The sequence below is a fragment of the Chrysemys picta genome, chromosome 1 (assembly GCF_011386835.1).
Source record: "Chrysemys picta bellii isolate R12L10 chromosome 1, ASM1138683v2, whole genome shotgun sequence".
NCBI classification, from domain to species: domain Eukaryota; kingdom Metazoa; phylum Chordata; order Testudines; family Emydidae; genus Chrysemys; species Chrysemys picta.
Genome location: NC_088791.1, coordinates 143,426,965 through 143,454,540, shown reverse-complemented (window position 1 = coordinate 143,454,540; position 27,576 = coordinate 143,426,965). Strand labels below are relative to the sequence as shown.

Genomic DNA, 27,576 nt, shown 5'->3' with positions numbered 1-27,576 from the left:
TTTATGATTATTTGTGTTATTACCATAGTGCCCAGGAGCCCTAGCCACGGCCCAGGAGCCTGTTGCACTGGGTGCTGTACAAACAGAACAAAATGACGTTCCCTGGCCCACGGAGCTTACAATGGAAGTAAATCTAAAGAGGTTTTCAAATCCTGTACCTGAGTCTCTCTTGCCCTTGCCTCCCGTCTCTCATGCTTGCTCTGTCTCTTGCCATTCCCTCTCTTCCTGCAGGATGCACGGAAAGCCTGTGCTGACACTACACTTGCTCAGGTAGGAGATGGTGTTAGCCAACCTCAGCCGGGTGTGGCTGTGCAAATCAGCCACAACCCCCAGGCTGCGCTTCCCAGAACAGCCTGGAGAGGGAATGAGGGATGGAGCCATGTGGCAATGTGGGGGGTTGGAGAGCCCCCTTCCCTGCTGGCTGAGGTTTAACTCTCTCTCTCCTTGGGGGAATCTCCCACCCCCCTAGATTGTGTCCGGGGTGGAGGTAGTTGGACGCATTCAGATGCGTACGCGGAGGACCCTGCGTGGGCACCTGGCCAAGATATATGCAATGCACTGGTGCACGGACTCCAAGTGAGTGAAACGCTGGCTGCCCCTGCTTAGGGTGACCAGACAGCAAGTGTGAAAAATCGGGACGGGGGGTGGGGAGTAATAGGGGCCTATATAATAGAAAAAGACCCCAAAATCGGGACTGTCCCTATAAAATCGGGACATCTGGTCACCCTATCCCTGCTGCTTATTTAGGGAATGTGAGCTGGTGCAGTGACAGGGAGGGGAGGGGGATGCTGGTGGGAGTGGCCCAGTGGGAGAGGTGACACTAACAGGGCCTGCTTCCTCTCTCTTAGACTCCTGGTCAGTGCCTCCCAAGATGGGAAACTGATCGTGTGGGACACTTACACAACCAATAAGGTAAGAGTTGGGAGCACACACCAGTAGCCAGAATCACCTGCTAGGGGAGGCCAGGAGTGGAGTAGCTGGGAGCATAGGTGGCGAGTTATACGGGCCTGTGGTGCCTGTGCTCTACCAATTTTTAGAAACGTGGGCCCGGCTACACCAATGTTTGGGGTCGCTGTACTTTGGGGGCCCCCGTGCTTCAGGGGGACACAGGGTCCAGGGCATCCTGGGTAGGTTAGCAAGGGGCCTGGTGCCAGCAGCAGCGAGCGACCCGGCCCACCCCACTATACTCCACCCCACCGGCAGCAGCGAGCGACCCAGTCCCAACCCTGCCCTGCTCTGCCCCCTCCCCACCCCCATTACACCCCTTCTCCCAAGCCCCCGCCCTGCCTCTTTCTGGCTTCCGCCCCCTCCCCCAAGTGATGCTGGGAGCCAGTGGGGCGGAGCAGAACGGGGTGGGCTGGGGCCGGGTCGCTTGCTGCTGCTGGCGCCAGGCCCCCCGTTAACCCGCTCAGGCTGCCCTGGACCCCCTGAAGCGTGGGGCCCCCCAAAGTGCGGGGCCCGGGGAAGTTGTCCTATGGACAGGATGGCTCTGCTTGGAGCCAGTCTGTGCACCACCAAAAATTATATAAACCTGGTGCCCATGGCTGGGAGCTCCCCCTCAGCCAAACTTCTGCCATGCTCCCTGCCATACTGTGGTGTTCAGTGATCTGCTTCAGTCAATGGTTCAGTTCCAGCTGCCTCTGCATTACATAACATGAGCCTCTTAAAGGTACAGTTCCCCACGTCTCCCTTTCCCAGCCAGATTTAAAGATAATAATTTACAATCAATATTTACATAACATACAATTCCCAATACTTACAGTCCATCTACTGACTGAATTTACTACCAATGTGCAATTAATCTCTGAGATGCTTTGCACCACTGCTTGGACTTGCAGGTCTACCTTGAAATATCAGTACTGCTATTGTCAGAAGGCAGAGTCCATTTATTCTGTCAGTGCTAAATGCTCGGGCTCATCTGTCTTAATCTGCTGTGCTTGTTACTTGTCTGAGATCTCCTTGGGCAAAATGGCAAACTCAGTGCCCCTTATCTCCCTCTTTTGTGGAAGTTGGAGAAGGTGTTGCCTATTCTTCTTCAGTAAGTGTCTGTCTGGGGAGGCAACCTCAGGTGAAACCACTGCTATTTGTAACTATTTTTTCCCATGATAGATATGCATGGTGTCATTTTCTTGAAGTGTTGGCAGCTCCTGGGACCCTAGGTCATAATGATTTTTTTTTTTTTTTTTGGTTTGGCCTTTTCTGTCTCTTTATACATCTGCAAGTCCCCAGTTTCTCTGACATCAGCTTCTATCATTACAGGCATTCTGGTTCTGTTTTCTGTGAAATAAATGTCAACAGGTAACAACTTGTGCTTTATTGGTGGCATTCTGTAATTTAATAGTGTTAAATATGGATCAGAATCTGACTCCTCAGCGTTTTTCAGTAGATACTTTATTATTTTGACTCTGTTTCCCACCAACCCATTGGAATGGGGATGATGGGGACTAGCAGTTATATCTAAATAAATACTTCACTGAAACTGCTTATGTGACGTTATTGATATAATCTGGGACCATATAGATCAGTGTTGCGACCAAGGTCCTGTAGTGGCACCTAGATCTTGTATAAAGGGGGTCAAATGGGGTGTCTAAGACAAGGTTATGGTTTATGGGTTATGATTATGCTGTCTATATGTGTGTATCAATTTTGTAGTTGAAGTTGTGGGTATTGGCTCTATACTGTCTGTGTTTCAAACTTATGCTATGCTGCTGGGTGACATCCCAGACAAACTGGTGCTAGCTCTGCCTAGCCTGCTTGATGGCCCATTAAGGACCATCAGCTATACAATTGACCCATTGAGAGAAGGCAGATACGCCTTGTAACTCAGCAAAGTATGCAGGGACTGGCCCATGTGACTCCAGGCTCCATTTTGCTGTAATTTTCCACAGTAAGAACAAAGAGGTGTTCTTACACCTGGAAAAGACTATATAAGGCTGATGCCTCATCTCCATCTTGTCTTCAATCCTGCTTCATACCTCTGGAGGAACTTTGCTACAAGCTGAAGCTTTGAACAAAGGACTGAGGACCCATCCCAGCGGGGGATGTATTCCAGAGACTTGATTTGATCCTGCAGTTTATTCCATCGCTGCTGCAAGCCTGAACCAAGAACTTGGCCATTACTGTATGTAATTGATTCCATTTAACCAATTCTAACTCTCATCTCTATCTTTTTCCTTTTATGAATAAACCTTTAGATTTTAGATTCTAAAGGATTGGCAACAGCGTGATTTGTGGGTAAGATCTGATTTGTATATTGACCTGGGTCTGGGGCTTGGTCCTTTGGGATCAGGAGAACCTTTTTCTTTTACTGGGATGTTGGTTTTCATAACCATTTGGCCCCATAACGAGTGGCACTGGTGGTAATACTGGGAGACTGGAGTGTCTAAGGAGATTGCTTGTGAGATTTGCGGTTAGCCAGGGGGTGAGACCGAAGTCCTCCTAGTCTGGCTGGTTTGGTTTGCCTTAGAGGTGGAAAAAACCCCAGCCTTGGGGCTGTAACTGCCCTATTTGAGCAATTTGTCCTGAGTTGGCACTCTCAGTTGGGTTCCGCCAGAACCGCATTGTCACAGTGGCGTAGTCGTGCTTGGATCCACAGAACCAGGTCAATTAAGCTTTGGGTCAGAACCCCACGCTATCCAAATTTGAATTTTGGGATTGAGAGTTTTGTTGGTTAAAGAGCTGCTGCAATGGCTGAGCAAAGAGCATATGAGGGACTTGGCAAAAAAGCCCTGGAAAATTTGTGTTCAGAAAAGAGGATAAGCTTTAGAAAGAAAGCTACAAATCAAGAACTGAGAAATCTGTTAATAGCCAGTGAGCAGGGGGCAAGAGCACAGCCCTTACCTGAGGCTACAGAAGAAGCAGAAAAAATTAGGATGCAAAGGGTGACAAGTAAACTGCAATTTGAGCATGAACAGAAGCTAGCAGATCTTCGATTGCTGGAGAAGCAAAAAATAGCAGAATTAGAGAAGGAGGCTGATGAGAGAGAAGAGAGAGCTCGTAAGGGGCGTCTAGAGCTGCTCGCTGCTGAGCAGGAGACTCACAGGATGGAACAGGAGACGGCCAGACTTCAGCTCCAAGTAATGGAAGAGCGGAGAAAGTCATCCCCACCTGGTACTCCACTTCCTCCCCGCCATGAGAAAAACTGGGAAAGGATGTGTCCCATTTACAATGATACTGAGGATATAGAGGAGTTTTTGTCTACCTTTGAACGCCTCTGCAATCTGTACCAGATCCCTGAGGGTCAGTGAATGCCTGTCCTGCTGACCAGACTGACTGGAAGAGCCAGGGAGGTATTTAATGAATTGGGGGAACAAGAAGCCTTGGATTATGGGCGGTTTAAAGATTCTGTGTTAAGGCGGTTCAAGGTTACTCCTGAATCTTACAGAGTTAAGTTTAGAGAGTTTAAAATGTCTAAGGATTGTACTTTTGTAGAATGTGCTCATAAGCTGATGGGTTTTGTTAAAAAGTGGGTTATGGGAGCCAAGGCACATGGGAGTTTTGAAAAACTGCTGGATTTAATAACCTTGGAACAATTCTTAGATATTGTGCCTGACCATGTGAGAGCAGCTGTGTGTGATAGGGACCCTGAGTCAGTCCTACGGGCAGCAGAGATTGCAGATGCCCATACCCAAAACAGGGCTCGAGAAGGGTGTAAAACCCCGGGGAAAACTAGTCACCATTCTCCCCAGTTCAAGAGGAGGGAAGGATTTAAAAGTAAACCTGTCCCTGACTCTTCTAGAGGAGTTCAAGGGGGCCCGGAAGGTAGGAACTCTCGTCCCAGGACAGAACAGATTACATGCTATCACTGTGGTATGCTGGGTCACATGAGACCAGATTGCCCAACCCTGAAGGGCAGCCCAAAGCCAGCAACCCCAAATGCCACGATAAATGCCAACTCCATTACCCTGAGCACTCAGGCTGAACCAAGCCACAACAGCTCCACCTTAAGTTCAGGTGCAAGCACAGCAGTAGCTAATGTTAACCCCATCGTCTCCAGTGGCATGGGAGGAGGTGATAAGCTCACCAGTTATATCAGGACTGAGGCATGGCAGGGGAGTGAGAGGTTTATCATGGAGGCAAAGGTCAATGATGTTGAATGCACAGGATGGCGAGACACTGGCTCGGATGTAACTATAGTCAAGGGACATTTGGTGAAGCCAGAGGACATGCTGCCGGGGGAGTATGTGACGGTAGTGGCGTTATCCGAGTACTCTGTGGACCTGCCGATGGCTAGAATCCACCTGGAGTGGGATGGCTTTAAAGGGGATGTGAAGGCTGCTGTCCAGGATTTGATTCCGGCTGATGTGTTGGTAGGAAATAACATATTGGGGGTGCCTGGCCAAGTGAATGTAGTGACCAGGTCGCAGAAAGAATTTGGGGCTGTGGCAGATACCCTGACTGATGGCAGTGAGGGGGGGCAGCAAACAGACAGAGAGTGCCTCTCAAGATGGATCAGGTGAGGGTTTGTCTGAAATATCAGAGATGATTCTGAATCCAAACAAAACCCAGAGTGAATTCATTGTGGCTCAGCAGAGTGATGTATCTCTAGAGAGGGCCAGGAATGATGCTCAGAGTCAGGTCCCAGCCTGTGAAGAGAGAGGCAGGTTTTTTATGCAGGATGGGCTGTTGTATAGGGAACCGCCTAGGGGAAGGAAGAATTCCCAAGCAGCAGCTCGCAAACAGCTTGTGGTACCTGAGAGTTACCGCAATGATTTGTTGAAGTTGGCTCATGATAGTCCCTTTGCAGGACATCTGGGTATAGGCAAAACGTGTGACTGGCTAGAGCAGAATTTCTACTGGCCTCACCTTTTTGGGTCGGTGAGAGATTACTGCAGGAGCTGTGAGCTGTGCCAGAAGCGTAAGGGGTTAAGGGGGCCTAGCAAGGTGCCCCTCCAGCCTCTGCCCATTATTGGGGAGGCTTTTGCCAGAGTAGCTGTGGATATTGTGGGGCCACTCCCAAAACCTTCCAGAAATGGGAAGAAATACATCCTGGTGTTGGTAGATTTTGCTACCAGATATCCGGAGGCTGTAGCCTTGGCTAATATCGAGGCAGAGACAGTGGCAGTGGCCTTGTTCTCTATTTTTAGCAGAGTGGGTTTTCCCAAGGAAATATTGTCTGACCGTGGGTCTAACTTTATGTCTGTGGTTTTCAAACAGTTGTGGGAGTTATGTGGGGTGAAGCACCTGAAAGCCGCTCCCTACCACCCCCAGACTAATGGTCTAGTAGAAAGGTTCAATGGAACCCTGAAGTCTATGTTGAAAATGTATGTGGATAGACGCCAGAATGACTGGGATGTTATGCTGCCGTATCTATTGTATGCATATCGGAGTGTGCCCCAAGAGTCTACAGGGTTTGCTCCCTTTGAACTGCTCTATGGGAGGCAGGTCCGGGGGCCCCTAGATTTGGTTTGTGACTCGTGGGAAGGTAATGTGGAGGAGGCAGAGCAGCCAGTGGCCGAGTATGTGGCTCAATTCAAGGAGAGTTTGCAGGAGATGATGAAGTTGGTTGAGCAGAATCTGAAAGAGAGCCAGGATACTCAGAAAGCCTGGTATGACAGAGATGCTAAAGAGAGAGCGTTTGAAATAGGGGACATGGTGTTGGTGCTAGATCCTGTCCGGAAGAACAAAATGAAAGATGTTTGGTCTGGACCCATGGAGGTAGTGGAAAGGATTAATGAGGTTACCTATGATGTGAGGAAGCCCCAGGTCCAGGGAAGTGTGCAAACAGTGCATGTGAACAGAATGAAGGCTTACCATGCAAGGGAGGTAAATGTGAACATGATCTGTTATGCTGAGGAAGAGGCAGGGTCCGTCCCTTTGATTGACATGGTTGCTGAAAGACAGGAGGATACGCCTCTCGAGAGCATTGAGATGGGGGAGGATTTAACCCCCCCTCAAAGAAAGGAACTGCTGAGGCTGATAAAACACCACAAGCGAACATTCTCCAATAGGCCAGGGCTCACAAATAGGATGACGCACTCCATTCAGACGGTGGGTCCCCACCCAGCCCCTAGCAGAGCTTACAGGGCCAAGGGAGAGATGCAAAGACAGATCCAAGAAGAGGTGGAAAGCATGTTGACAATGGGAATAATCACCAGATCCCAGAACCCCTGGGCCTCTCCCATTGTAATGGTGCCAAAAAAGGATAAGACCATGAGGTTTTGTGTGGATTACAGGAAGCTAAATGCTATCACCCAGCCTGACCCTTACCCCACACCCAGAACAGAGGATCTACTGGATACACTGGGAGGGGCAAGGTTTATAAGCACCCTGGACCTGACTAAGGGGTACTGGCAAATACCCCTAGATGCCGAGGCACAAGAAAAATCCGCTTTCATAGTGGAATCGGGCCTATATGAGTTCAAAGTACTGCCCTTTGGGATGCGAAATTCAGGGGCTACGTTCATGAAACTTATAAATGAGGGCCTACGGGGATTAGAATCTTTTGCGAGGGCCTATATAGACGACCTGGCCGTATTCAGCAGTTCGTGGCAAGATCACCTGAACCACATAGGGATTGTGCTGCACCGACTCAGGGAGGCCAATCTAACGGTTAAGGTTTCTAAATGCAGAATGGGAGCTGCTGAAGTGACCTACCTGGGGCACAGGGTGGGCAATGGGCAACTGCGCCCAGAGCCTTTAAAGGTAGAGGCCATTAAAAACTGGCCAACCCCTAGAACTAAAAAGCAGGTCCAATCCTTCATTGGTCTGGCCAACTATTACAGGAGGGATTTGTGCAGGGATTCAGCGACATTGTTGCTCCCATCACAGACCTGACGAAAAAGGAAAAACCAGACCGGGTGCTATGGACGGAGGCCTGTGAGCAGGGTTTTCAAAGCATAAAGGGCGCTTTGGCCAAAGAGCCTGTTTTGGCCAGCCCAGATTTCGAAAAGCCTTTTTTACTATGTACAGATGCTTCCAATATTGGGCTGGGGGCAGTGCTAATGCAAGAGGGGGGAGGAGGTAAGAGACATCCTGTGGCATATCTAAGTAAGAGATTGTCCCCCACTGAGCAAAATTACGCTACCATTGAAAAGGAATGTTATGCCATTGTCTGGGCTGTCAAGCAGCTTAAGCCCTATCTGTACAATAAAAAATTCACTGTGTTGAGTGATCATGCCCCTCTGGTCTGGCTGCACAAGGCCAAGGGCAACAACTCCAGATTGCTGCGTTGGAGTTTAGCCCTTCAGGAGTATGAAATGGATATAGTCCACATAAGGGGAAAGGAAAATATTGTAGCTGATGCATTGTCTAGAGTGGAGAGCTCTTAGGATGCAGTCAGCGATGTTTGTGACATCCCTTCCTGCATCAATTTTGCGTTGGGGGTGTGACGTTATTGATATAATCTGGAACCATATAGATCAGTGTTGCGACCAAGGTCCTGTAGTGGCACCTAGATCTTGTATAAAGGGGGTCAAATGGGGTGTCTAAGACAAGGTTATGGTTTATGGGTTATGATTATGCTGTCTATAGGTGTGTATCAATTTTGTAGTTGAAGTTGTGGGTATTGGCTCTATACTGTCTGTGTTTCAAACTTATGCTATGCTGCTGGGTGACATCCCAGACAAACTGGTGCTAGCTCTGCCTAGCCTGCTTGATGGCCCATTAAGGACCATCAGCTATACAATTGACCCATTGAGAGAAGGCAGATACGCCTTGTAACTCAGCAAAGTATGCAGGGACTGGCCCATGTGACTCCAGGCTCCATTTTGCTGTAATTTTCCACAGTAAGAACAAAGAGATGTTCTTACACCTGGAAAAGACTGTATAAGGCTGATGCCTCATCTCCATCTTGTCTTCAGTCCTGCTTCATACCTCTGGAGGAACTTTGCTACAAGCTGAAGCTTTGAACAAAGGACTGAGGACCCATCCCAGCGGGGGATGTATTCCAGAGACTTGATTTGATCCTGCAGTTTATTCCATCGCTGCTGCAAGCCTGAACCAAGAACTTGGCCATTACTGTATGTAATTGATTCCATTTAACCAGTTCTAACTCTCATCTCTATCTTTTTCCTTTTATGAATAAACCTTTAGATTTTAGATTCTAAAGGATTGGCAACAGCGTGATTTGTGGGTAAGATCTGATTTGTATATTGACCTGGGTCTGGGGCTTGGTCCTTTGGGATCAGGAGAACCTTTTTCTTTTACTGGGATGTTGGTTTTCATAACCATTTGGCCCCATAATGAGTGGCACTGGTGGTAATACTGGGAGACTGGAGTGTCTAAGGAGATTGCTTGTGAGACTTGCGGTTAGCCAGGGGGTGAGACCGAAGTCCTCCTAGTCTGGCTGGTTTGGTTTGCCTTAGAGGTGGAAAAAACCCCAGCCTTGGGGCTGTAACTGCCCTATTTGAGCAATTTGTCCTGAGTTGGCACTCTCAGTTGGGTTCCGCCAGAACCGCATTGTCACAGCTTACTCTTATGCCCACTAACACTGGTCTACAATTTTTGAGAAGTCATCTGCTTCAGAGATAAAATGTGCTATTTATTATGTATTTTGATGTGCTGAATTCAAATATGACAATTAAAACAACTGAGTGGCTACTGTTTCTAAGATATTTAAGTTTTTACATTGTATGTCTATGTATATTGTGTAGATAGTAGAGTTTTAATAATAAATTGTAAACCTAGGTCTTTTCATGTGTTTATAGTTGCCTTACATGATAATATTTCACCTGTCCTGTTTATGTAACACTTTAAAAATCAGCAAAAGGGTTATATAAATAAAATTTATTATGAAACAAAAGGCAAAAAACTATTATGTACATAGTTTAGTCCTATTCAGTGTCTACTCGGCGATTCTTTGCTTGTCTCTTGTATTCATTAAATGGAGCATCTCTTGTCACTGTCCAGCAATAGTTTGCAAGCATTGATGGGCTCCATTTGCCCTGACAGCATTTCTCCATTGTTACAATGTCCTGGTGAAATCGCTCACCGTGCTCGTCGCTCACTGCTCCGCAGTTCGGTGGAAAGAAATCTAGATGACAGTGCAAAAAATGTATCTTTAGTGACATGTTGCAACCAAGGTTTTGTATGCCTTGAGGAGGTTTTCCACCAACAACCTGTAGTTGTCTGCCTTGTTGTTTCCGAGAAAATTTATTGCCACTAACTGGAAGGCTTTCCATGCCGTCTTTTCCTTGCCACGCAGTGCATGGTCAAATGCATCATCTCGAAGAAGTTCACGAATCTGAGGACAATGACACCTTCCTTTATCTTAGCTTCACTTAACCTTGGAAATTTTCCACGGAGGTACTTGAAAGCTGTTTGTGTTTTGTCAATGGCCTTGACAAAGTTCTTCATCAGACCCAGCTTGATGTGTAAGGGTGGTAACAAAATCTTCCTTGATCCAACAAGTGGTGGATGCTGAACACTTTTCCTCCCAGGCTCCAATGACTGTCGGAGTGGCCAATCTTTCTTGATGTAGTGGGAATCTCTTGCATGACTATCCCATTCGCAGAGAAAACAGCAGTACTTTGTGTATCCAGTCTGCAGACCAAGCAAGAGAGCAACAACCTTCAAATCGCCACAAAGCTGCCACTGATGTTGGTCATAGTTTATGCACCTCAAAAGTTGTTTCATGTTGTCATAGGTTTCCTTCATATGGACTGCATGACCAACTGGAATTGATGGCAAAACATTGCCATTATGCAGTAAAACAGCTTTAAGACTTGTCTTCGATGAATCAATGAACAGTCTCCACTCATCTGGATCGTGAACGATGTTGAGGGCTGCCATCACACCATCGATGTTGATGCAGGCTACAAGATCACCTTCCATGAAGAAGAATGGGACAAGACCCTTTTGACGGTCACGGAACATGGAAACCCTAACATCACCTGCCAGGAGATTCCACTGCTGTAGTCTGGAGCCCAACAGCTCTGCCTTACTCTTGGGTAGTTCCAAATCCCTGACAAGGTCATTCAGTTCACCTTGTGTTATGAGGTGTGGTTCAGAGGAGGAGGATGGGAGAAAATGTGGGTCCTGTGACATTGATGGTTCAGGACCAGAAGTTTCATCCTCTTCCTCTTCCTTGTCTGACTCAAGTGAGAATGATTCTGGTGCATTAGGAACCGGCAGTCCTTCTCCGTGGGGTACTGGGCGTATAGCTGATGGAATGTTTGGATAATGCACAGTCCACTTTTCTTCTTTGACACACTTTTCCCAACTGGAGGCACCATGCAGAAGTAACAATTGCTGGTATGATCTGTTGGCTCTCTCCAAATCATTGGCACTGCAAAAGGCATAGATTTCCTTTTCCTGTTCAACCACTGGCGAAGATTTGTTGCACAAGTGTTGCAGCATATGTGTGGGGCCCACCTCTTGTCCTGATCTCCAATTTTGCAGCCAAAATAAAGGTGATAGGCTTTCTTAACCACAGTGGTTATACTGCGCTTTTGTGATGCAAAAGTCACTTCACCACAAACAGAGCAGAAGTTATCTGCACTGTTCACACAAGTACGAGGCATCTCTGCTCACTTTGGCTAAACAGAAATGTGTCCCTTTGCAAAATCAAACACTGACAAATAAGAGAGCACGACACTGTATGATTTCTAGAGCTGATATAGGGCAATTTGTTCAGCAGAGTGATGTAAGCTTCCTTATGATTGCATCATCCATGACTTCTAGGAATAATATGATGCAATTCATATCATGTATGACGCAATACCAGCTTCAGATTGTATCATTCATTGTTTTGCCTAAAAAGCAAGTACTGTCCAAACCCAGTCATAGATTTATTCATAGATCCAGTCAAAGATGTATTTTAGTCATTTCTGGTTTAAATTGAGATCCCTTCCCTTTATAACTCACTTATCCTCCGCCATTCCCAAGTCAAGGGTCGTATATACTGACCCAATAGCATATCTTGAAAACTAGAGCCAATCAACAATTTTAAGCATCATTTTCATTCTCAGTGACCCAGAATTAGTAAAGTTTGACTACATTTATTTCAGAAGCATTTTGGCTGTAGAGCAGTGTAATCTGTGGCCCATTGTCAGATATCATGAGGTTAGGTACACCATGTGTTTTAAGAATAGATTTGATATACTCAATCTAGTAAAGCTATCTCAGGGAAGTGAGAATAATAGTCCTCTTTGCTACCTCCTGTCTTGATCGCTGTGGACAATACCATCATCCTGCCTGTCACTCAGGCCTGTAACCCAGGTGTCATCTTTAATTTGGAGCTTGTGACGGAGGGTAATTTTTCATAATATTTTGGATAACTATTGTGTGTGCCTCAATTTCCCCTCTGTGGTGCATAGTTAACTGGGGGAAATGTCCTTTACTCTTTGGAGTGACCCAGAGATACAGGTGAGTCCGACGCTTAGCTGCCTGGGGCTCATGCCCGTGGAGAGTCCCAGAAGACAATGGTTGCTCCAATTGCCTGGACATTTGGCACCTAGCAACAAATGACCATGGATGGCTCATCCTCCTTAGGAAGCCAGCTGGAGAACAAAGGACTGGGGAGTGGGGAGTGGCAGGGCGGCAGGACAGGGGTATTGTATTGTGTGGGCTGCTGGAAGCAGAGGGAAACTTCTAGTCTGGGACTAAAGAGGCGGTCAGAGGGCTCAGGACTGACCCAGATGGACTTTGCTGTAACTTTCCTATGTTAACTAAGGACTTTCTATACTGTGTTCCAGACAGCTATTAAACCCTTCTGCTTTTACAACACTGGCTGAGAGTCACTGCAGATCAGGAAGTCAAGGATGCATTGCTCCTTTTGGGTGTGCAAGTCTTCCCCAGGTGTCCAATTCAGGTGGACTGACTGAGGGGAGCTCACGGTGAGAAGCAGGGATGCTGAAGGCTCTGAGGTTGGGTCCCTGGAGGCAGTGAAGCTAAGAGGCTTAGCCTAGTGACAGTGTGACCCTAAGGGCGCTGACACACAGAAGGGGTCCTCGAAAGGACTGTTCCAGAGCCATTCAAGAGCATCGGACCTATGGATTCATGACAGGTGGTAGCAGAGGATGGTTGGCGAATGCACCCAGTAGACAATTGGCTGCTGAAGGCACCAGAAATATTGGCAGTGGTAAAACAAGAGAAGTTAAAGAAAACAGGGAGGAAATGGTGTATAACCATCTCCCTAAGAAGAATATTGCAAACCTGTGCAGGGAGAGCAGGCTAAGCGTTGGGAAGCTCAACAAGGCGCAGCTGATTGCACAGCTGGTGAAGGATGACTAGTCTAAGAAGCAGGTTCCAGGCCCAAGTGGGGCTTCAGGAGGGTCTGGGAGCAGCAGAGGCAGCAGCAGGGTGCCCACCAGACCCGGTTCCCCATCCAGCAGGCGGGTCTTCACGACCTGGTTTCTCATCAGTAGATTTGAAGTAGTTGGAGCTGAGAGCAAAAGAGCTGCAGCTGGAGCAACAGAAGCTAGAGGACCAGGAGAAGCAGCAGAAGCATGAGAAAGAACAGCACCACTGCCCAAATTACAGCCGTCCATGAAAGGGGGCTGGGAGAGGACTCAGACTTGGGTTGACCCTGGGATGGGAGATGGGCTCCTTGTATTTACACAGCACTGAGGTTGGGACAGAACTCCAGAGGGGGCCTGCCAATGTGCAGAAGCATCCTGCATCCCTCACCAGACGCTGGGACACCCAAGCCACAGAGTTGTGACTGGGTTAATAACCAATGTAAACAGGTTCAAATCAAGGGTAAGGACACCCCAGACTGTGGCCAAGATAGCTGACACACAGAGGAATGTGGGATCACTGTGCTCCTCACTCCCTGGCAGATGAGGGGGGGAGGCAGTGGCAGGATCCCAGCCCGGTTTCAAACCCAAAGGTTTTGGGGTGGCAAAAGGGCTGAGGGCCACATGAGAGCTCCTCATGGGCACCCTATGAGTGCCATCAAACAGACCAGTCCTAAGGGAGGATGTGAAACTGCTCTGAGCTGGGTGTTGGAAACAGTAAGTGCTATGGATTAGTAGGGTGCTAAAAGGATCACGGATGTGCCTGATAGAACAACCGCCAAGGAACTGGGAAAGATGCTGTGGCACCTATGGGCAGGGCCGTCCTTACCCATATGCAAACTACGCAGCTGTGCAGGGCACTGGTGCCCTACGCAGCTGTGTGCCACTCCAGTGGCCAGTCCGATCCCCCGTCCACTGAGCCAGCCAGGAAAGCTGCCCCCACTCCCGCCCCACCCCTTCCCCATTGCCCCTGCTCTGCCCCCACCCCGCCTCTTCCCACCCCTGCTCCACCCAGCCCCGCCCCCACTCCACCCCTTCCCCAAAGCCCCTGCCCCCGCTCTGCCCCTGCCCCCCCTTCCCACTCCTGCTCTGCCCCTGCCCCACCCCCACTCCACCCCTTCCCCATAGCCCTCACCCCTGCTCCGCCCCTGCCCCACCTCTTCCCACCCCTGCTCTGCCCCAGCCCTACCCCCACTCTACCCCTTCCCCTGAGCTACATCCTGGGGAACTGCAGCTGGGGGTTGGGCGTGCCCTGCACTCACCGGACAGCTGGAAGTAGAGCAACCTGGCCCCAACCCACTCCGCATGGCCGGTGAGTGCTGGGGGGCAGGTGACGGTCCCCCCTGCCGCCCAAGTCCCAAGGCTGAGAGCCAGGGAAGCAAAGCAGAGCAGGCTGGGGCCGGGGCACTCCACTTCCCACCGCCCCGTGAGTGCAGGGTCGGGCCTGCCCTGCAATCACCGGGTGGCAGGAAGTGGAGCGACCTGGCCCCAACCCGCTCTGCTCCACCGGCTCGTGCTGGGGGGCGGTTTCCCCCCTGCTTCCCAAGCCTGCTCCTGCCCCCCACAGTCCTGGGGCACACCCCCACCCCCGCGGAGGCCTAGGGCCAGCCCCCCCCACTCCGCGGGGGTGCTGGATAGGGCACCACAATGTCTAGGGACGGCCCTGCCTATGGGTAACATTGGTGGGTTCCAACTTCGCCAGGTCACTGGCTGAAGTGACCCCCACTCAGTTTGTCTCGAAGGGGGAAGACGTGATGGAGTGGGAATTTTTCATATTTTTAATTTTGGATGACTACTGTGTGTGCCTCTGTTTCCCCTGTGTGGTGCATAGTTAAATAGGTTGGGGGGAAAGGTTGTGTACTCTTTGCAGCAACCCAGAAATACAGGCAGGACCAATGCCTGGGGCCCATGCCCGTGGAGAGTCCCAGAAGACACTGGCCACTCCAATTGCCTGGACTTTTGGCACCTAGCAACAAATGACCATGGATCGCCCACCCTCCATAGGAAGCCAGCTGGGTGTGATGAACTGAAGAACAAAGAACTGGGGAGGGGTTGGGGGAGGGGTTGTATTGTGAGGGCTGCTGGAGGCAGAGGGAAGTTTCTAGAATCGGATTACAAAGGGGTCAGAGGGCTCTGAGCTCTGAATTGACCCAGATGGACTCTGCTGTAACTTTTCATTTTGTCAGTGCTTCTCAACCAGAGGTACTCTACCCATGAGGGTATTCAGAGGTCTTCCAGGGAGTACATCAACTCTTCTAGATATTTGCCTAGTTTTACAACAGGGTACATAAAAAGCACTAGCAAAGTTAGTACAAACTAAACAATAACTTGTTTATATTGCTCTCTATATCATACACTGAAATTTAAGTATACTATTTATACTACAATTAATTTATTTTATAATTATATGGTAAAAATGAAAAAGTCAGCAATTTTTCAGTACTAGTGTGCTGTGACACTTCTGTATTTTTATGTCTGATTGTGGAAGCAAGGAGTTTTTAAGTGAAGTGAAACTTGGGGATACATGAGACAAATCAGACTCCTGAAAGGGGTACAGTGGTCTAGGAAGGTTGAGAGCCAGTGTCAGTGTTAACTAAGGACTTTCTATGCTGTGTTCCAGACAGCTAATAAACCCATCTGCTTTTACTCAGCGCTGGCTGAGAGTCACTGTAGTCAGGAAGTCGGGGGTGCATTGCTCCATTTGGGTGTGCAAGTCTTTCCCAGGTGTCCAATTCAGGTGGACTTGCTGAGGGGAGCTCACGGTGGGAAGCAGGAGTGCTGAAGGCTCCAAGGTTGAGTCCCTGGAGGCAGGGCCGTCCCTAGCCATTTCGGTGGCCTCTGCAGCCCCCCTGTGGGGGGGCTATGAGGGGCCCCAGGCCTCCGGGGGGGAGGGGCTGGCCCCAGGCCTCCATGGGGAAAGGGCCGGGGAGAACAGGAGAAACCGCTTCCTGGCCCCAGCCTGCTCTGCTCTGCTCCCCTGGCTCCCAGCCTTGGGGGGCAGGGGGAAAACCGCCCCCCAGCACTCGCCAGTGGCACGGCTGGGAGCCAGGGGAGCGGAGTAGGCTGGGGCCAGGTTGCTCCACTTACCATGCAGTGAATGCAGGCCCATCCCCTGCAGCAGTCCTCAGGGGAGTGGGGCAGAGCAGGGGTGGGGGCCATGGGGAAGAGGTGGAGCAGGAGCTGGAGCAGCACGCAGCTGTGCAGCGCACCAGGAAATGTGGTGCCCCAAATTCCCTGATGCCCTACGCAGCTGCGTACTTTGCATATGGGTAAGGATGGCCCTGCCTGGAGGCAGTGAAGCCAAGAGGCCTAACCCAGTGACAGTGTCACCCTAAGGGGGCTGACTCACAGAAGGGGTCCTCCCAGGGACTGTTCCAGAGTACTGGACCTGTGGATCCGTGACAGACCTCTCTCTAGGTCCTCACATCCAGGCTATGTCTAAATCTTGCTGATTCTTTCTGCATAACATCTCTAAGGCTATGCCTACACTACTGCGGTGTCGACCTACGCTAAGCAACTCCAGCTACGTGAATAACCTAGCTGGAGTCAACGTACCTTACGTCGAGTTACCGCGGGGTCTACACCGCAGGAGGTCGATGGGAGAAAATCTCCCGTCGACTTACCTTACTCCACTCATCAGGGGTAGAGTACAGGGGTCGACTGGAAAGCGATCTGCAGTCAATTTGGCAGGTCTTTACTAGTCCCGCTAAATCAACCGCTGGTGGATTGATCTCATAGCGTCCATCCCCGTTGTAGTGTAGCCGTGCCCTAAGATACGGCTTTTCCTATCTATCCACCCAACTCTCATCATCTTGTGCCTTGATTACTGCAACATCCTTCTCTCTGGCCTTGACAAATGCAATCTTGCCCCACCCGCATCCATCCAGAATAATGCAGCATTGATCATTTTCCTAACCCATCACTCTGATGTCACTCCTCTCTTTGAATCCCTCCACTTGCTCCCTGTTCTCTAGCACATCAAACATAAGCTGCTTTCAAGGCCCTTCACCATCAATCCCCACCCTACCTATCACCTTTCATTCAGTGTCACTATGCCGACACTTGCTCATGATTCCAGCCTCCAGTGCCCACTTATTAAATGTTTACATTTTTAAATTGATAATAGGGGATCTGGGCATATGCTATCCTAGGCACCCTGTGCTAATAGCCTTAATCCCCTTCTGCAGGGGCTCATGCTGAGCAGTGGCTCTCGCAATCACTGGCCACATTTCATCCAGGCAAGTTTTTTTTTATCAGTCATGTTCAAAATCTAGCTCCAGTTTAGCCAAATGCTCTAGAAAGTGTCTGCAAGCACCAAATCTCTCCCAGGTTTGTATTCCATTTGCAAATCAATTTGAAAAAATAATCTCTGTATTCTTGGGGGTCGGGCAAGAGGGTTGCCAGGCCCTTTTCATAATGGCAATAAATGGTTTAAGGTCAGTTTCGGCTAAAACTGGCCTCCCATAAATAAAGACATGAAACTTTTTACCCCCATGGACTCAGGCCAAAGCCACCTCCTCTGTTTGAGTGTACTGATGCTAAGGTGTCGGGAGGTATGACTGCAGCACATGGACGTGCCTGAGCTAGCTTTGATCTCTTGTTTCTGACTTGGACTGTGGGTTCTGCATGCCTCTAGGTCTCAGGTCTTTTTTCTTGCAGTATTTTGGATTCTCTATCATGTCTACAGTGTCAGAGCTTCAATCTGGACTGGGTGACATCTGTTACTTGGCAAATTCTAATTGCTTGGTCTCCTAGTAGTCTCCGTCTGTAAGTGTTTTGTTCCAGATCCCAAACACGACCTGGTCTCTTACGAGGGACTCAGGTAAGCTCCCAAAACTGCATGATTGGCTCTTTAGCCTTAGATCAGACACAAAATCTTCTTCTATAGTTTCATCTTCCTTTTGTTCCCTTCTCTCTGATTAAAAACATCTCTCGTATGTCTCATTTTTAGGTGGAGTGCAGTACTCAAATGCCACTGCCAGTACTATGATTTCGTAGTTAGCCTCCTCTGCCTGAGTTAACTGAAAACTATTCAACACATCCAGTACTTCAGAACCAGCTATTGTCAGAAATGAGGCTTCTTTCTGACTGTTTCCTTTCTATTGGCACCCATGGCTTGTAGATGTGGAGTGAAGGGCTGTGTGAACCTTCTCCAGTTGTCTTCCAAATTCCAGAGCAGTCTGGTGGGGGCTTTTAACCACTCCATTCTTCCACTCAGGGTATTGTCTAAATGCGTTTTCACTCCTAGTACCACGTGGTGTTCAGTGATCACTCAAAGTGCTTTACAGAGATCTGCTTCATTCACTATCTCAGTTTCAACTGCCTCTGAATTACATAATATGAGCCTCTTAAAGGTACAATTACCCACAAGCTCCTCCTGCTGAGATAGGCTGAAACTGGGAGTTTCCCCTACAGCCAGCTTACTCACCCTGACTCTTACAGTGCCTCCTGCTGGGAGAGGCTGACTGGAGTGGCTCCCCTAACAGGCAACACTCTTGCCTTTGCCCTTCAGTTTCTCTTGCTGGGAGAGTCCAGGACTGTTTCATTTCTCCCCAGGTTCATGCCATCCCTCTCCGCTCGTCCTGGGTCATGACCTGTGCCTATGCACCCTCAGGGAATTTTGTGGCCTGTGGGGGTCTCGACAACATGTGCTCTATCTACAATCTCAAGACTCGTGAAGGCAACGTCAAAGTGAGCAGGGAGCTCTCGGCCCACACAGGTGAGTACCCTGCCCACCTCTGCAGCCCAGGGCATCCCTGCCCCTGAGCCTCACTCTCCTGCCCCCGCCCTTGCCCCCATTATTCTCGTCATCTATTATTCCTGCCCCTCAGGTTACCTCTCCTGCTGCCGATTCCTGGATGACAATAATATCGTGACGAGCTCCGGAGACACCACGTGGTGAGTGATTCCCTTCATCCTCTCACCAGACATTGGTGTTACTAACTAATGATTTTATTGCAAGTCCCCAATATGTGGCATTTATCTTAAAGCTCCAACCCCAGGAGTCATGGGATTAGGACAGAATCTCAGTTTTTAGCCCTGATGGTTGCAGAGAAAACTGGAAAATGTGACCCCAGTGCATCTTAAAGGCTCAAAAACCAGATGACAACAAAAATAAACCCAAAGTTTTTTATGTTTGAAACTCGTGACTCGATTTTTGAATGCTTGGAGTGGCAATTCTGAGGCACAGAGAAGTATGGAAGGGCTACAAAGAGGAGGCTGATTCCTCTCTCCTTCTGTATAATAAACTTGGTATTTTTCTTTCCAGCTGAGGCCAGGTCTACACTAGAAAGTTTGCTAGTATAGCTGGTACAGTTTACAGCACGTTAGTGAGCAAAATAAGCTACACAGACAAACAGCACGTTTATGCCAGTAAAATTACAATAATCACCCCCTAGGCAACATTGCTGTGCTACCAAAAGTTTCTAACATAGACCTGGCCAGAGTTAGCTCAAGCCCTTACTCTTAGGCTACACCACCACCGCCTGGTTGTATAGGTGGTAAGCTGTATTGACACAATGTGATAAGAAGGCTCCAGTTGCGTTAAGCTGACTTGATTGGTAAAAACATCTTTTTCCATAAAGTAGGCTAGGCCGTAGTTTCCACCCCTTCTTTTAAAATAGGGTAAACTTCCCAATGTAGCCTTAAGGCTGGTCCATCTCCCGTGGCCATAAGACTCTAGCACTTCTGTTGCTGTAGCCTGAGGACTCTTCTCTCCTCCCCTTACAGCGCACTCTGGGATATTGAAACAGGACAGCAGAAGACTGTGTTCATGGGTCACACTGGAGACTGCATGAGCCTGGCCGTCTCCCCAGACTTCAAACTCTTTATCTCCGGGGCCTGCGATGCCACTGCGAAGCTGTGGGATGTACGGGAGGGAACCTGCCGTCAGACATTCACAGGGCATGAGTCAGACATCAATGCCATCTGTGTACGTACCCTGTCCAGCCTGGGGGAACAGCAAATATGTGTGTTTTAGGCCCAGGACTGAAACAATCATGGGGGCACTGTCATAGTTGTGTGTGGGGAGCTACCCATCTGGGTGCTAACGTGGGACTTGGAAGATCTGGGTTTTGTTCCCTGCCCTAGAGCAAGCTCCTCAGTCTCTCTGTACCTCAGTCCCCAACTGTAAAGGGGACAGTAGCATTGCCCTACTTCGCTGGGGTGTAAAACCACTAACATTTACAAGGGCCCTGGGCTGGAATGGCAGGGGCGTTGACAGAGCTGGGGTGGGGGGCAGGCTGGTGTAGTAGGTGCTGTGGGGCAGGATTATGGTCCCTTGCATGAATGGTGCCGTCTCCCTCTTCAGTTCTTCCCCAACGGTGAAGCCATCTGCACAGGTTCAGATGATGCCACCTGCCGCCTCTTTGACCTGCGGGCAGACCAGGAGCTCATCGTCTATTCCCATGAGAGCATCATCTGTGGAATCACCTCAGTCGCCTTCTCCCGTAGCGGGCGTCTCATGATGGCTGGATATGATGACTTCAACTGCAACATCTGGGACTCCCTGAAGGGGGAGCGTGTGGGTGAGTGGGTCCTGGAGTTGCCTGTAAAGGCTGCCTACTGCAATGGAGGCCTGGGAACCCCAGCAAGACACTCCATAGGAGACAAAGCCCCCTTTTCTAGGAGGGGCAGGTTAGTAGCCGGGGAGTCAATTCTCCTAGAGGCTCTCCGTTGTGGAATGTAAGTTACCCTTTTCCTAGAAAGGGCAGGTTACAGTCCTGCTGAGGGAAATGCCTCCTCTTGGCATTAAGGTATGCAGAAGATGCTTGCTAGGATGACGTGCACAGCTGGCGTGGTGCATAGTGGTGTACGGGCATGTAGGCCACATTCCCACAGACACTGTAGCACGTCTCCCCCCGCCCTTCTCTTTTGATGATGTCTGCTCTCTCTCCCCTTCAGGGATCCTCTCCGGTCATGACAACAGGGTGAGCTGTCTAGGGGTGACAGCAGATGGCATGGCCGTGGCTACTGGCTCCTGGGACAGCTTCCTCAAGATTTGGAACTGAAGAGGATGATCGGGAGAGGGAGATTATTGGGAGGTGTTTACAACAAACACAGTCAGTTGAGCACAATTGGTATTTCTACCTGTTAGTCACAGGCATGTCTCTCTCTCTGAGGGAAAGGAGCCCTCCATTAGCTGTTCCCCCCAACCCAATTCCTAAATATGGCATAAGGCTTTCAGCCTGGGACAGGTTGTAGGACCCCAGATAAGTGAGACTGTTTCACAAGCTTTAGGACCTTGCATTGCACACCCACTGACTCCACACCATTTTATCCCTACATTCTCCCCCCCACCCGAAAGACAAACACCGTTCCCTGAAAAAGACCTCTACTTGAGGCAGGGACCCCCCTCCACTACAACCATTGCTCCAGACACACCTCCCCTAATCCTCCCAAAGAGAGAAACCCTCCTCCTTGCAGACGGGGGTAGAGAGAAGAGATTTTAGCCAGCTAGGACTCTGCATTGAGCTTTGCTAAGAGGGGCTAATTTCTGTGGGACTCCCTCCCCCCACCAGTTAGCCCAGTTTTATCTATGCATCAAATGTGGGAGGGGAGTTCACTGTCCCATCTAGGGCATCAAGGACAGGGAAATGTTAATTTATTTTTATTTATATTCCTGTAGCTGTCCCCTTCCCCTCATCCACATGTGCTGTGTATTGCTCTTGCATTAGCTTGTAGACCACCTCAGCCCCTGCTTTCAAGATGTAACTATCATACAGGAGTTTCAGACAAAATAAAAAGATCAAGTGAGATGCATGTGCTGTATCATTTGAGCCAGACACTGGCCTAGGCTACTGCAAATGATGCTTGGGAACACAGGGGATAATAATCTAGGAACTCCTACATGTCTACTGCACTCAGTTCTAGCCCCTCACTCCCAGAGGCAGCCCCTAGGGGAGGGAGAAGTCATGGGCCTCCCCCTCTCTTGGTGCCCTGGGAGGACTATGCAGTCTCCCACCTACTTCCACCCCATGCCAAACACTTGGCTGCTCCCTCTGGAGTACACAAGGGGTCAAGTTGGGAGCAGGAGATTGAGATTTGCTTCCGTCAGCCACTGAAAGCCTCTCAGGGAGCTGAGGATTTGGGAAGGCCCCTCCATCAAGCTCAGGAAATTCTGAGCCAGCAGACACCTTCCTGGGGTCCCAGTTTGTTGTAGCTAAGAAAGGACCTAACCATATGAGATGCCAGAGGTAGCAATAAAGAGGTTATGACCACACTTACAACAGAAACTAGCATACCAAAGAGAACACCCAGCATGCAATGCTCACGAGTGGAGGGGTACAACTCCCAGCATGCCATATTCTCGTCCCAGAGGGAGGTACCCCCCAGCCCCAGAATAGCTCTTCAAAGTAGGTGTAGCTCCCCCCTAGTAACTACCGCTCTTAGCACGTCACAGACCCTGGCTTAAATGGCATATGCCATTGAATGCTGGAGATCAGTCTCTGCTTCCCTTCAGGGTTGGTGGGGGATTCCTGCCATACGAACCAAATTGTTTTGGGCCCAAGTTTCAGCAACAGCTGAACTGGACAGGCACTGGGCAAGGAGGTGACTGCTAGCCCAGGCAGGATGCAGCAAGACACTGGTGCAGCCAGATTGTCTTTAAAGTGTGTTTATTAACCACATGCATGGGCTTATAAATTGAGGCAGTACAAGTGAGGTTTCAGAGACCAACAGCCACATAGCACAGAAGCCTGTACATGAAAAGAGATATGCATAAAATTAGGGGAGAGAAAAGGAAGTACTGTTCATCCTCTCCGCCTGAAAAGATTGGGTCAGAAGAGACTACAGGCCCAGGGTGTCCCTACCCAAAAGAGCAGGATCCTTTGTCCTTAGAAGTCTCCATTCCAGAAGCACAGATAGAAGAAAGGGTTATTGTCAGGAGTCCAAGGGAAAGGGGACTCCCCAAACCCTTTAATTCTCCACCAAATGACAGTGTTGATTCTCTTTGTTCAAATCATTCCAGGCATGGCCCCCTGATTTGAGGCTGCACCCTGGATCTGCTGCCACCTCCTTCCACTCCCCCAGGTTCTCTGCCAGCAATGGGTGCCTCTTACCCTGGAGAGGAGAGAAAATTACTTAGTGCAAAGGCAAGTTAGTCTGAAGTGTTCCTCTCTGGGGCTCTGGTGAGACCCTACATGAGATACTGCACCCAGCTCTGGGCCCCTCAGTCCTTTAAAGGTAGGCAGAGCTCAGAAATATGCAGGGATCATGCGGTAAACAAACATTTTAAAATCCCCCTGGCTGCACCTGCATCTTGATACATCCCACAGGGGCTAGCAATCACCTCCTTGCTAGGGTCTGGGGAGAGATTCAAAGAGAAGGTAAAGCCATGATATGGTGAGAGGATCATCTGCAAGTGTCTGAGGAGGCTCAAACCTGGGGGGTGAGGGGTGGGGGCATAGCAGGTTAAGACCGAAAAGGGGGAAAAGGAACTTAGAAACCAACCCTCAGCACTGAGGGGTTTGTGAGCCCAAGTCATCTCTCCAAAGGGCCTGGAGCCCCATTGTTTGGGAAAACAATTCTGAACTGAGCTCATGGGATGTTTAGAACTTGAAGGGGCTCCAGCCCCACTCTGCCCCTTATGGGGTCCTAATGCCTCATCCCGCAAGACTCCCACTAAGCATCACCTGGCGAGGAGTGAGAGTACTCGGGGAATTGTCGTCTTGTAGGATGCTGAGGGGAGAGCGCCCGGTACCACCAGAGGCTGCCAAGACTTTGTTGCTGGCCTTGCGTCTTGTGGGTTTGCCCCCTGGAGAGAGAGAGAGAGAGATGCAATCAATAGCAGCTGCAATTCAGTTAGAGGTTCAGCAATTTTATAATCCTTTCTGCACTTTATGATAATCTAGTCTGACCTCCTGCATAGCACAGGCTAGAGAATTTCTGCAAGTGACTCCTGCACCACCCAATGACTTGTGAGTGAACTAGAGCATCTTATTGAGAAAGAGCTCAGTCCTATTTTAAAAGACTCAAATCTACCCCACATATAGGTAAATTGGTCCAATGGTTAAATAATCTCACTGTCATCTCCCACATGCACCGATCCTTTGCTACTCTCCCCTCCTGAGGGCTATGGAGTCCCTCTGCTCTGTGATTGCCACCTGCTAGAGCTTCTCCCCATGCTCATAAGCAAGGGCACAGGTCCTGCCACACATAGGAGAAACATCCTCTCCAAACTGTGCTCCCATATTACAGCCCCTTCACCTCTCACCCCATAGACATTCCCTTGGGCAAACTGCCATCTTTGGCCGAGGCACACCACAAACTGTGCCTCTCAACCCAGTAGCAGTTGGTCAACCTTACCAGTTAAATGCCCTCCACTTAAAACAAGCAATGCTTTTTATCATGCATCTTTCCCCTTTTCTCCAACATAAGAACAGCCATGCTGGGTCAGACCAAAGGCCCATCTAGCCCAGTATTCGGTCTTCCAAGAGTGGCCAATGCCAGATGCCCCAGAGGAAATGAACAGAACAGGCAATCATTGAGTGATCCATTCTCTGTTGCCCATTCCCAGCTTCTGGCAAACAGAAGCTAGGGACACCATCCTTGTCCATCCTCGCTAGTAGCCATTGATGGACCTATCCTCCATTAACTTATCTAGTTCTTTTTTGAAACCTGTTATAGTCTTGGTCTTCACAACATCCTCTAGCAAAGAGTTCCACAGGTTGACTGTGTGAAAAAAAATACTTCCGTTTGTTTTAAACCTGCTTGAAATTCATTTCATTTGGTCACCCCTAGTTCTTGTGTTATGAGAAGGAGTAAATAACACTTCCTTATTTACTTTCTCCACATCAGTCATGATTTTATAGACCTCTATCATATCCTCCTTTAGTTGTCTCTTTTCCACGCTGAAAAGTCCCAGTCTTATTAATCTCTCCTCATATGGCAGCTGTTCCATACCCCAAATCATTTTTGTTGCCCTTTTCTGAACCTTTTCCAATTCCAATATCTCTTTTTTGAGATAGGGCAACCACATCTGTACGTAGTATTTGAGATGTGGGCATACCGTGGATTTATATAGAGGCAATATGATATTTTCTGTCTTATCAATCCCTTTCTTAATGTTTCCCAACATTCTGTTCGCTTTTTTGACTGCCGCTGCACATTGAGTGGATGTTTTCAGAGAACTATCCACAATGACTCTAAGATCTCTTTCTTGATTGGTAACAGCTAATTTAGACCCCATCATTTTATATGTATAGTTGGGATTGTTTTTTCCAAATGTCCATTACATTGCATTTATCAACATTGAATTTCATCTTCCATTTTGTTGCCCAGTCACACAGTTTTGTGAGTTCCCTTTGTAGCACTTCACAGTCTGCTTTGGACAGAAGTCTAGTATCTTGAGTAGTTTTGTATCATCTGCAAATTTTGTCACCTCTCTGTTTACCCCTTTTTCCAGATTATTTATGAATATATTGAATAGTACTGGTCCCAGTTCAGCTCCTTGCGAGACACCACTATTTACCTCTCTCCATTCTGAAAACTGACCATTCATTTTTACCCTTTGTTTCCTATCTTTTAACCAGTTACTAATCCATGAGAGGACCTTCCTTCTTATCCCATGTCATCTTACTTTGCTTAAGAGCCTTTGGTGAGGGACCTTGTCAAAGGCTTTCTGAAAATTTAAGTACACTATATCCACTGGATCCCCCTTATCCACATGCTTGTTGACCCACTCAAAGAATTCTAGTAGATTGGTAAATGTCTCACAAAAACTATGTTAACTCTTCCCCAACAAATTATGTTCATCTATGTATCTGACAATTTTGTTCTTTACTATAGTTTCAACCAGTTTACCCGGCACTGAAGCCAGGCTTACTCCCCTGTAATTACCAGGATCACCTCTGGAGCCCTTTTTAAAAATTGGCATTACATTAGCTATCCTCAAGTAATTTAGTTCAAAAGCTGATTTAAATGATAGGTTACAAACCACAATTAGTAGTTCTGCAATTTCACATTTGAGTTCCCTTGGAATTCTTGGGTGAATACCATCTGGTCCTGGTGACTTAACAGTCAATTAAAAACACAACAGTGAGGAGGGGAGGCAGGGAATTAACAACAGGGAGCTGGTGACGGGGAAAGGAGACAGTGGGTGTGCTTCATCCGGAATATAAAGGGGTGGAAGGAAGCAGGGGTAGGGTGATGAAGACAGCAACCAATGTCTGTAGGACAGGGTGAGATGCACAAAACTGTTATGGAGAAGCAAACCAGAAAGGCTCTGGGGAGGTGGCTGGGGGAGTTGGGTCCAGGACTAGTCTGTCTGTCCACATGTTCTCCCCTTTCAGAACTAGACTAGGACCCTGGGGTTTTCCACTCTTATATCTCTGCAAGACTCCACTATTCCAGCTGAACCTTAAGCTCATTTCCTTGCCCACATACTCCCTGTGCCCCTCACAGCCTGCAAGAGGGGGGCAATGCTGCTGCTTTCTAGAATTAACTCACTTTTCCTGAGGACACATGCAAACACACTACTTCCCTTTATGAGCTTTAAGGGAGATCCCTCTCACTTGCTCTAGACCCCCCTCACCCCACACCGAGGCCCTCTTCACATCCTGGCCCCTCTCACCTCCTTAATCATATTCCCCATTGGGTGACCACAACAGAGGCCCCTGTCAGTTCCCCAGAACCACCAATCCCCACACCAGGGGAGGCCCCAAACCCATACACTTACCGGAGCTGCGGTGTGGGTCAGTGAAGCGAGCTGGTCTCATTACAGGCTGAGCACAAGTGTTGGAAGGTGGCTGCTTCTCCTCACCCTGCATTGGGATCTTTTCCTGAGACACATCCCTGGCAGAGCCTTCCCCCTGAGGGTTCTTTCCATTTGTCTCCTCCCCTGGAACACAGGCAGCTCCAAGATTTGGCCCCTGATCTAATGGCTTTTCCAGCAGTGACTCGTGCTCCATGGTCTCTGCCCCAAAGGCCTCGCTGAGCTGCTTCACCAAACAATTTATAGTGTCTAGGGAGAAGGCGAGGATAAGACATCTTATCAGACCCTGGGGCAAGACCCCACCTGAGATACTGTACTCAGCTCTGGAGCCTACAATCTCAGAAAGATCGTGACAAACTGAAGTGTGCTCAGAGAAGAATTAAGAAATGCTCAGGGAGCCAGAGTGGTGAAATTCTGGTGGGAGACCTCAAGAGCTAAGTTCACCCAGCTCACCAGAGCCAAGAATAAAGAACATAAAAGAAGAATCATCTGTAAATATCTGAAGGGCACAAAACCTGAGGGAATTGTGGTGGTTAGGAGGCAGGATGTGAACAGGGTACACTGAACCAAGGAAAGGAGCTCAGGAACCATCTCCAGTCCTGAGGGATCTGGGAAGTGGTCTCCATAAGGAAAAGGTCCAGATCCCCCAAGAAATGGACTGAAGAGTATGATTCTGCCCGAAACCCT

At 48.9% G+C, this 27,576-nt stretch overlaps 2 protein-coding genes across 8 annotated transcripts in view; one reads left to right on the top strand and one right to left on the bottom strand.

The window, feature by feature from the left end:
• The window catches only part of GNB3 (G protein subunit beta 3), a 28,699-nt gene extending 6,767 nt beyond the window's left edge, over positions 1–21,932 (top strand). For 2 of the 3 annotated variants that reach the window (XM_065585515.1, XM_065585519.1), the window contains exons 3-10: positions 232–270; positions 470–576; positions 849–912; positions 18,735–18,897; positions 19,010–19,076; positions 19,908–20,109; positions 20,488–20,704; positions 21,081–21,932. In XM_065585515.1, the coding sequence (XP_065441587.1) occupies positions 232–270; positions 470–576; positions 849–912; positions 18,735–18,897; positions 19,010–19,076; positions 19,908–20,109; positions 20,488–20,704; positions 21,081–21,187 (966 nt within the window). In that variant the 3' untranslated portion in view covers positions 21,188–21,932. Of the gene's footprint in view, positions 1–231; positions 271–469; positions 577–848; positions 913–14,355; positions 14,491–18,734; positions 18,898–19,009; positions 19,077–19,907; positions 20,110–20,487; positions 20,705–21,080 lie in introns of those variants that run through there. The other variant, XM_065585525.1, reaches the window with a different exon arrangement.
• An 843-nt stretch (positions 21,933–22,775) lies between these two features.
• Positions 22,776–27,576, bottom strand: part of CDCA3 (cell division cycle associated 3) — a 6,451-nt gene continuing 1,650 nt past the window's right edge. For 4 of the 5 annotated variants that reach the window (XM_042855065.2, XM_005312006.5, XM_005312007.4 and 1 more), the window contains exons 4-6: positions 26,854–27,138; positions 23,810–23,931; positions 22,776–23,237 (exon numbers count right to left, since the gene is read on the bottom strand). In XM_042855065.2, the coding sequence (XP_042710999.1) occupies positions 23,094–23,237; positions 23,810–23,931; positions 26,854–27,138 (551 nt within the window). In that variant the 3' untranslated portion in view covers positions 22,776–23,093. The remainder of the gene's footprint in view (positions 23,238–23,809; positions 23,932–26,853; positions 27,139–27,576) is intronic. The other variant, XM_024112511.3, reaches the window with a different exon arrangement.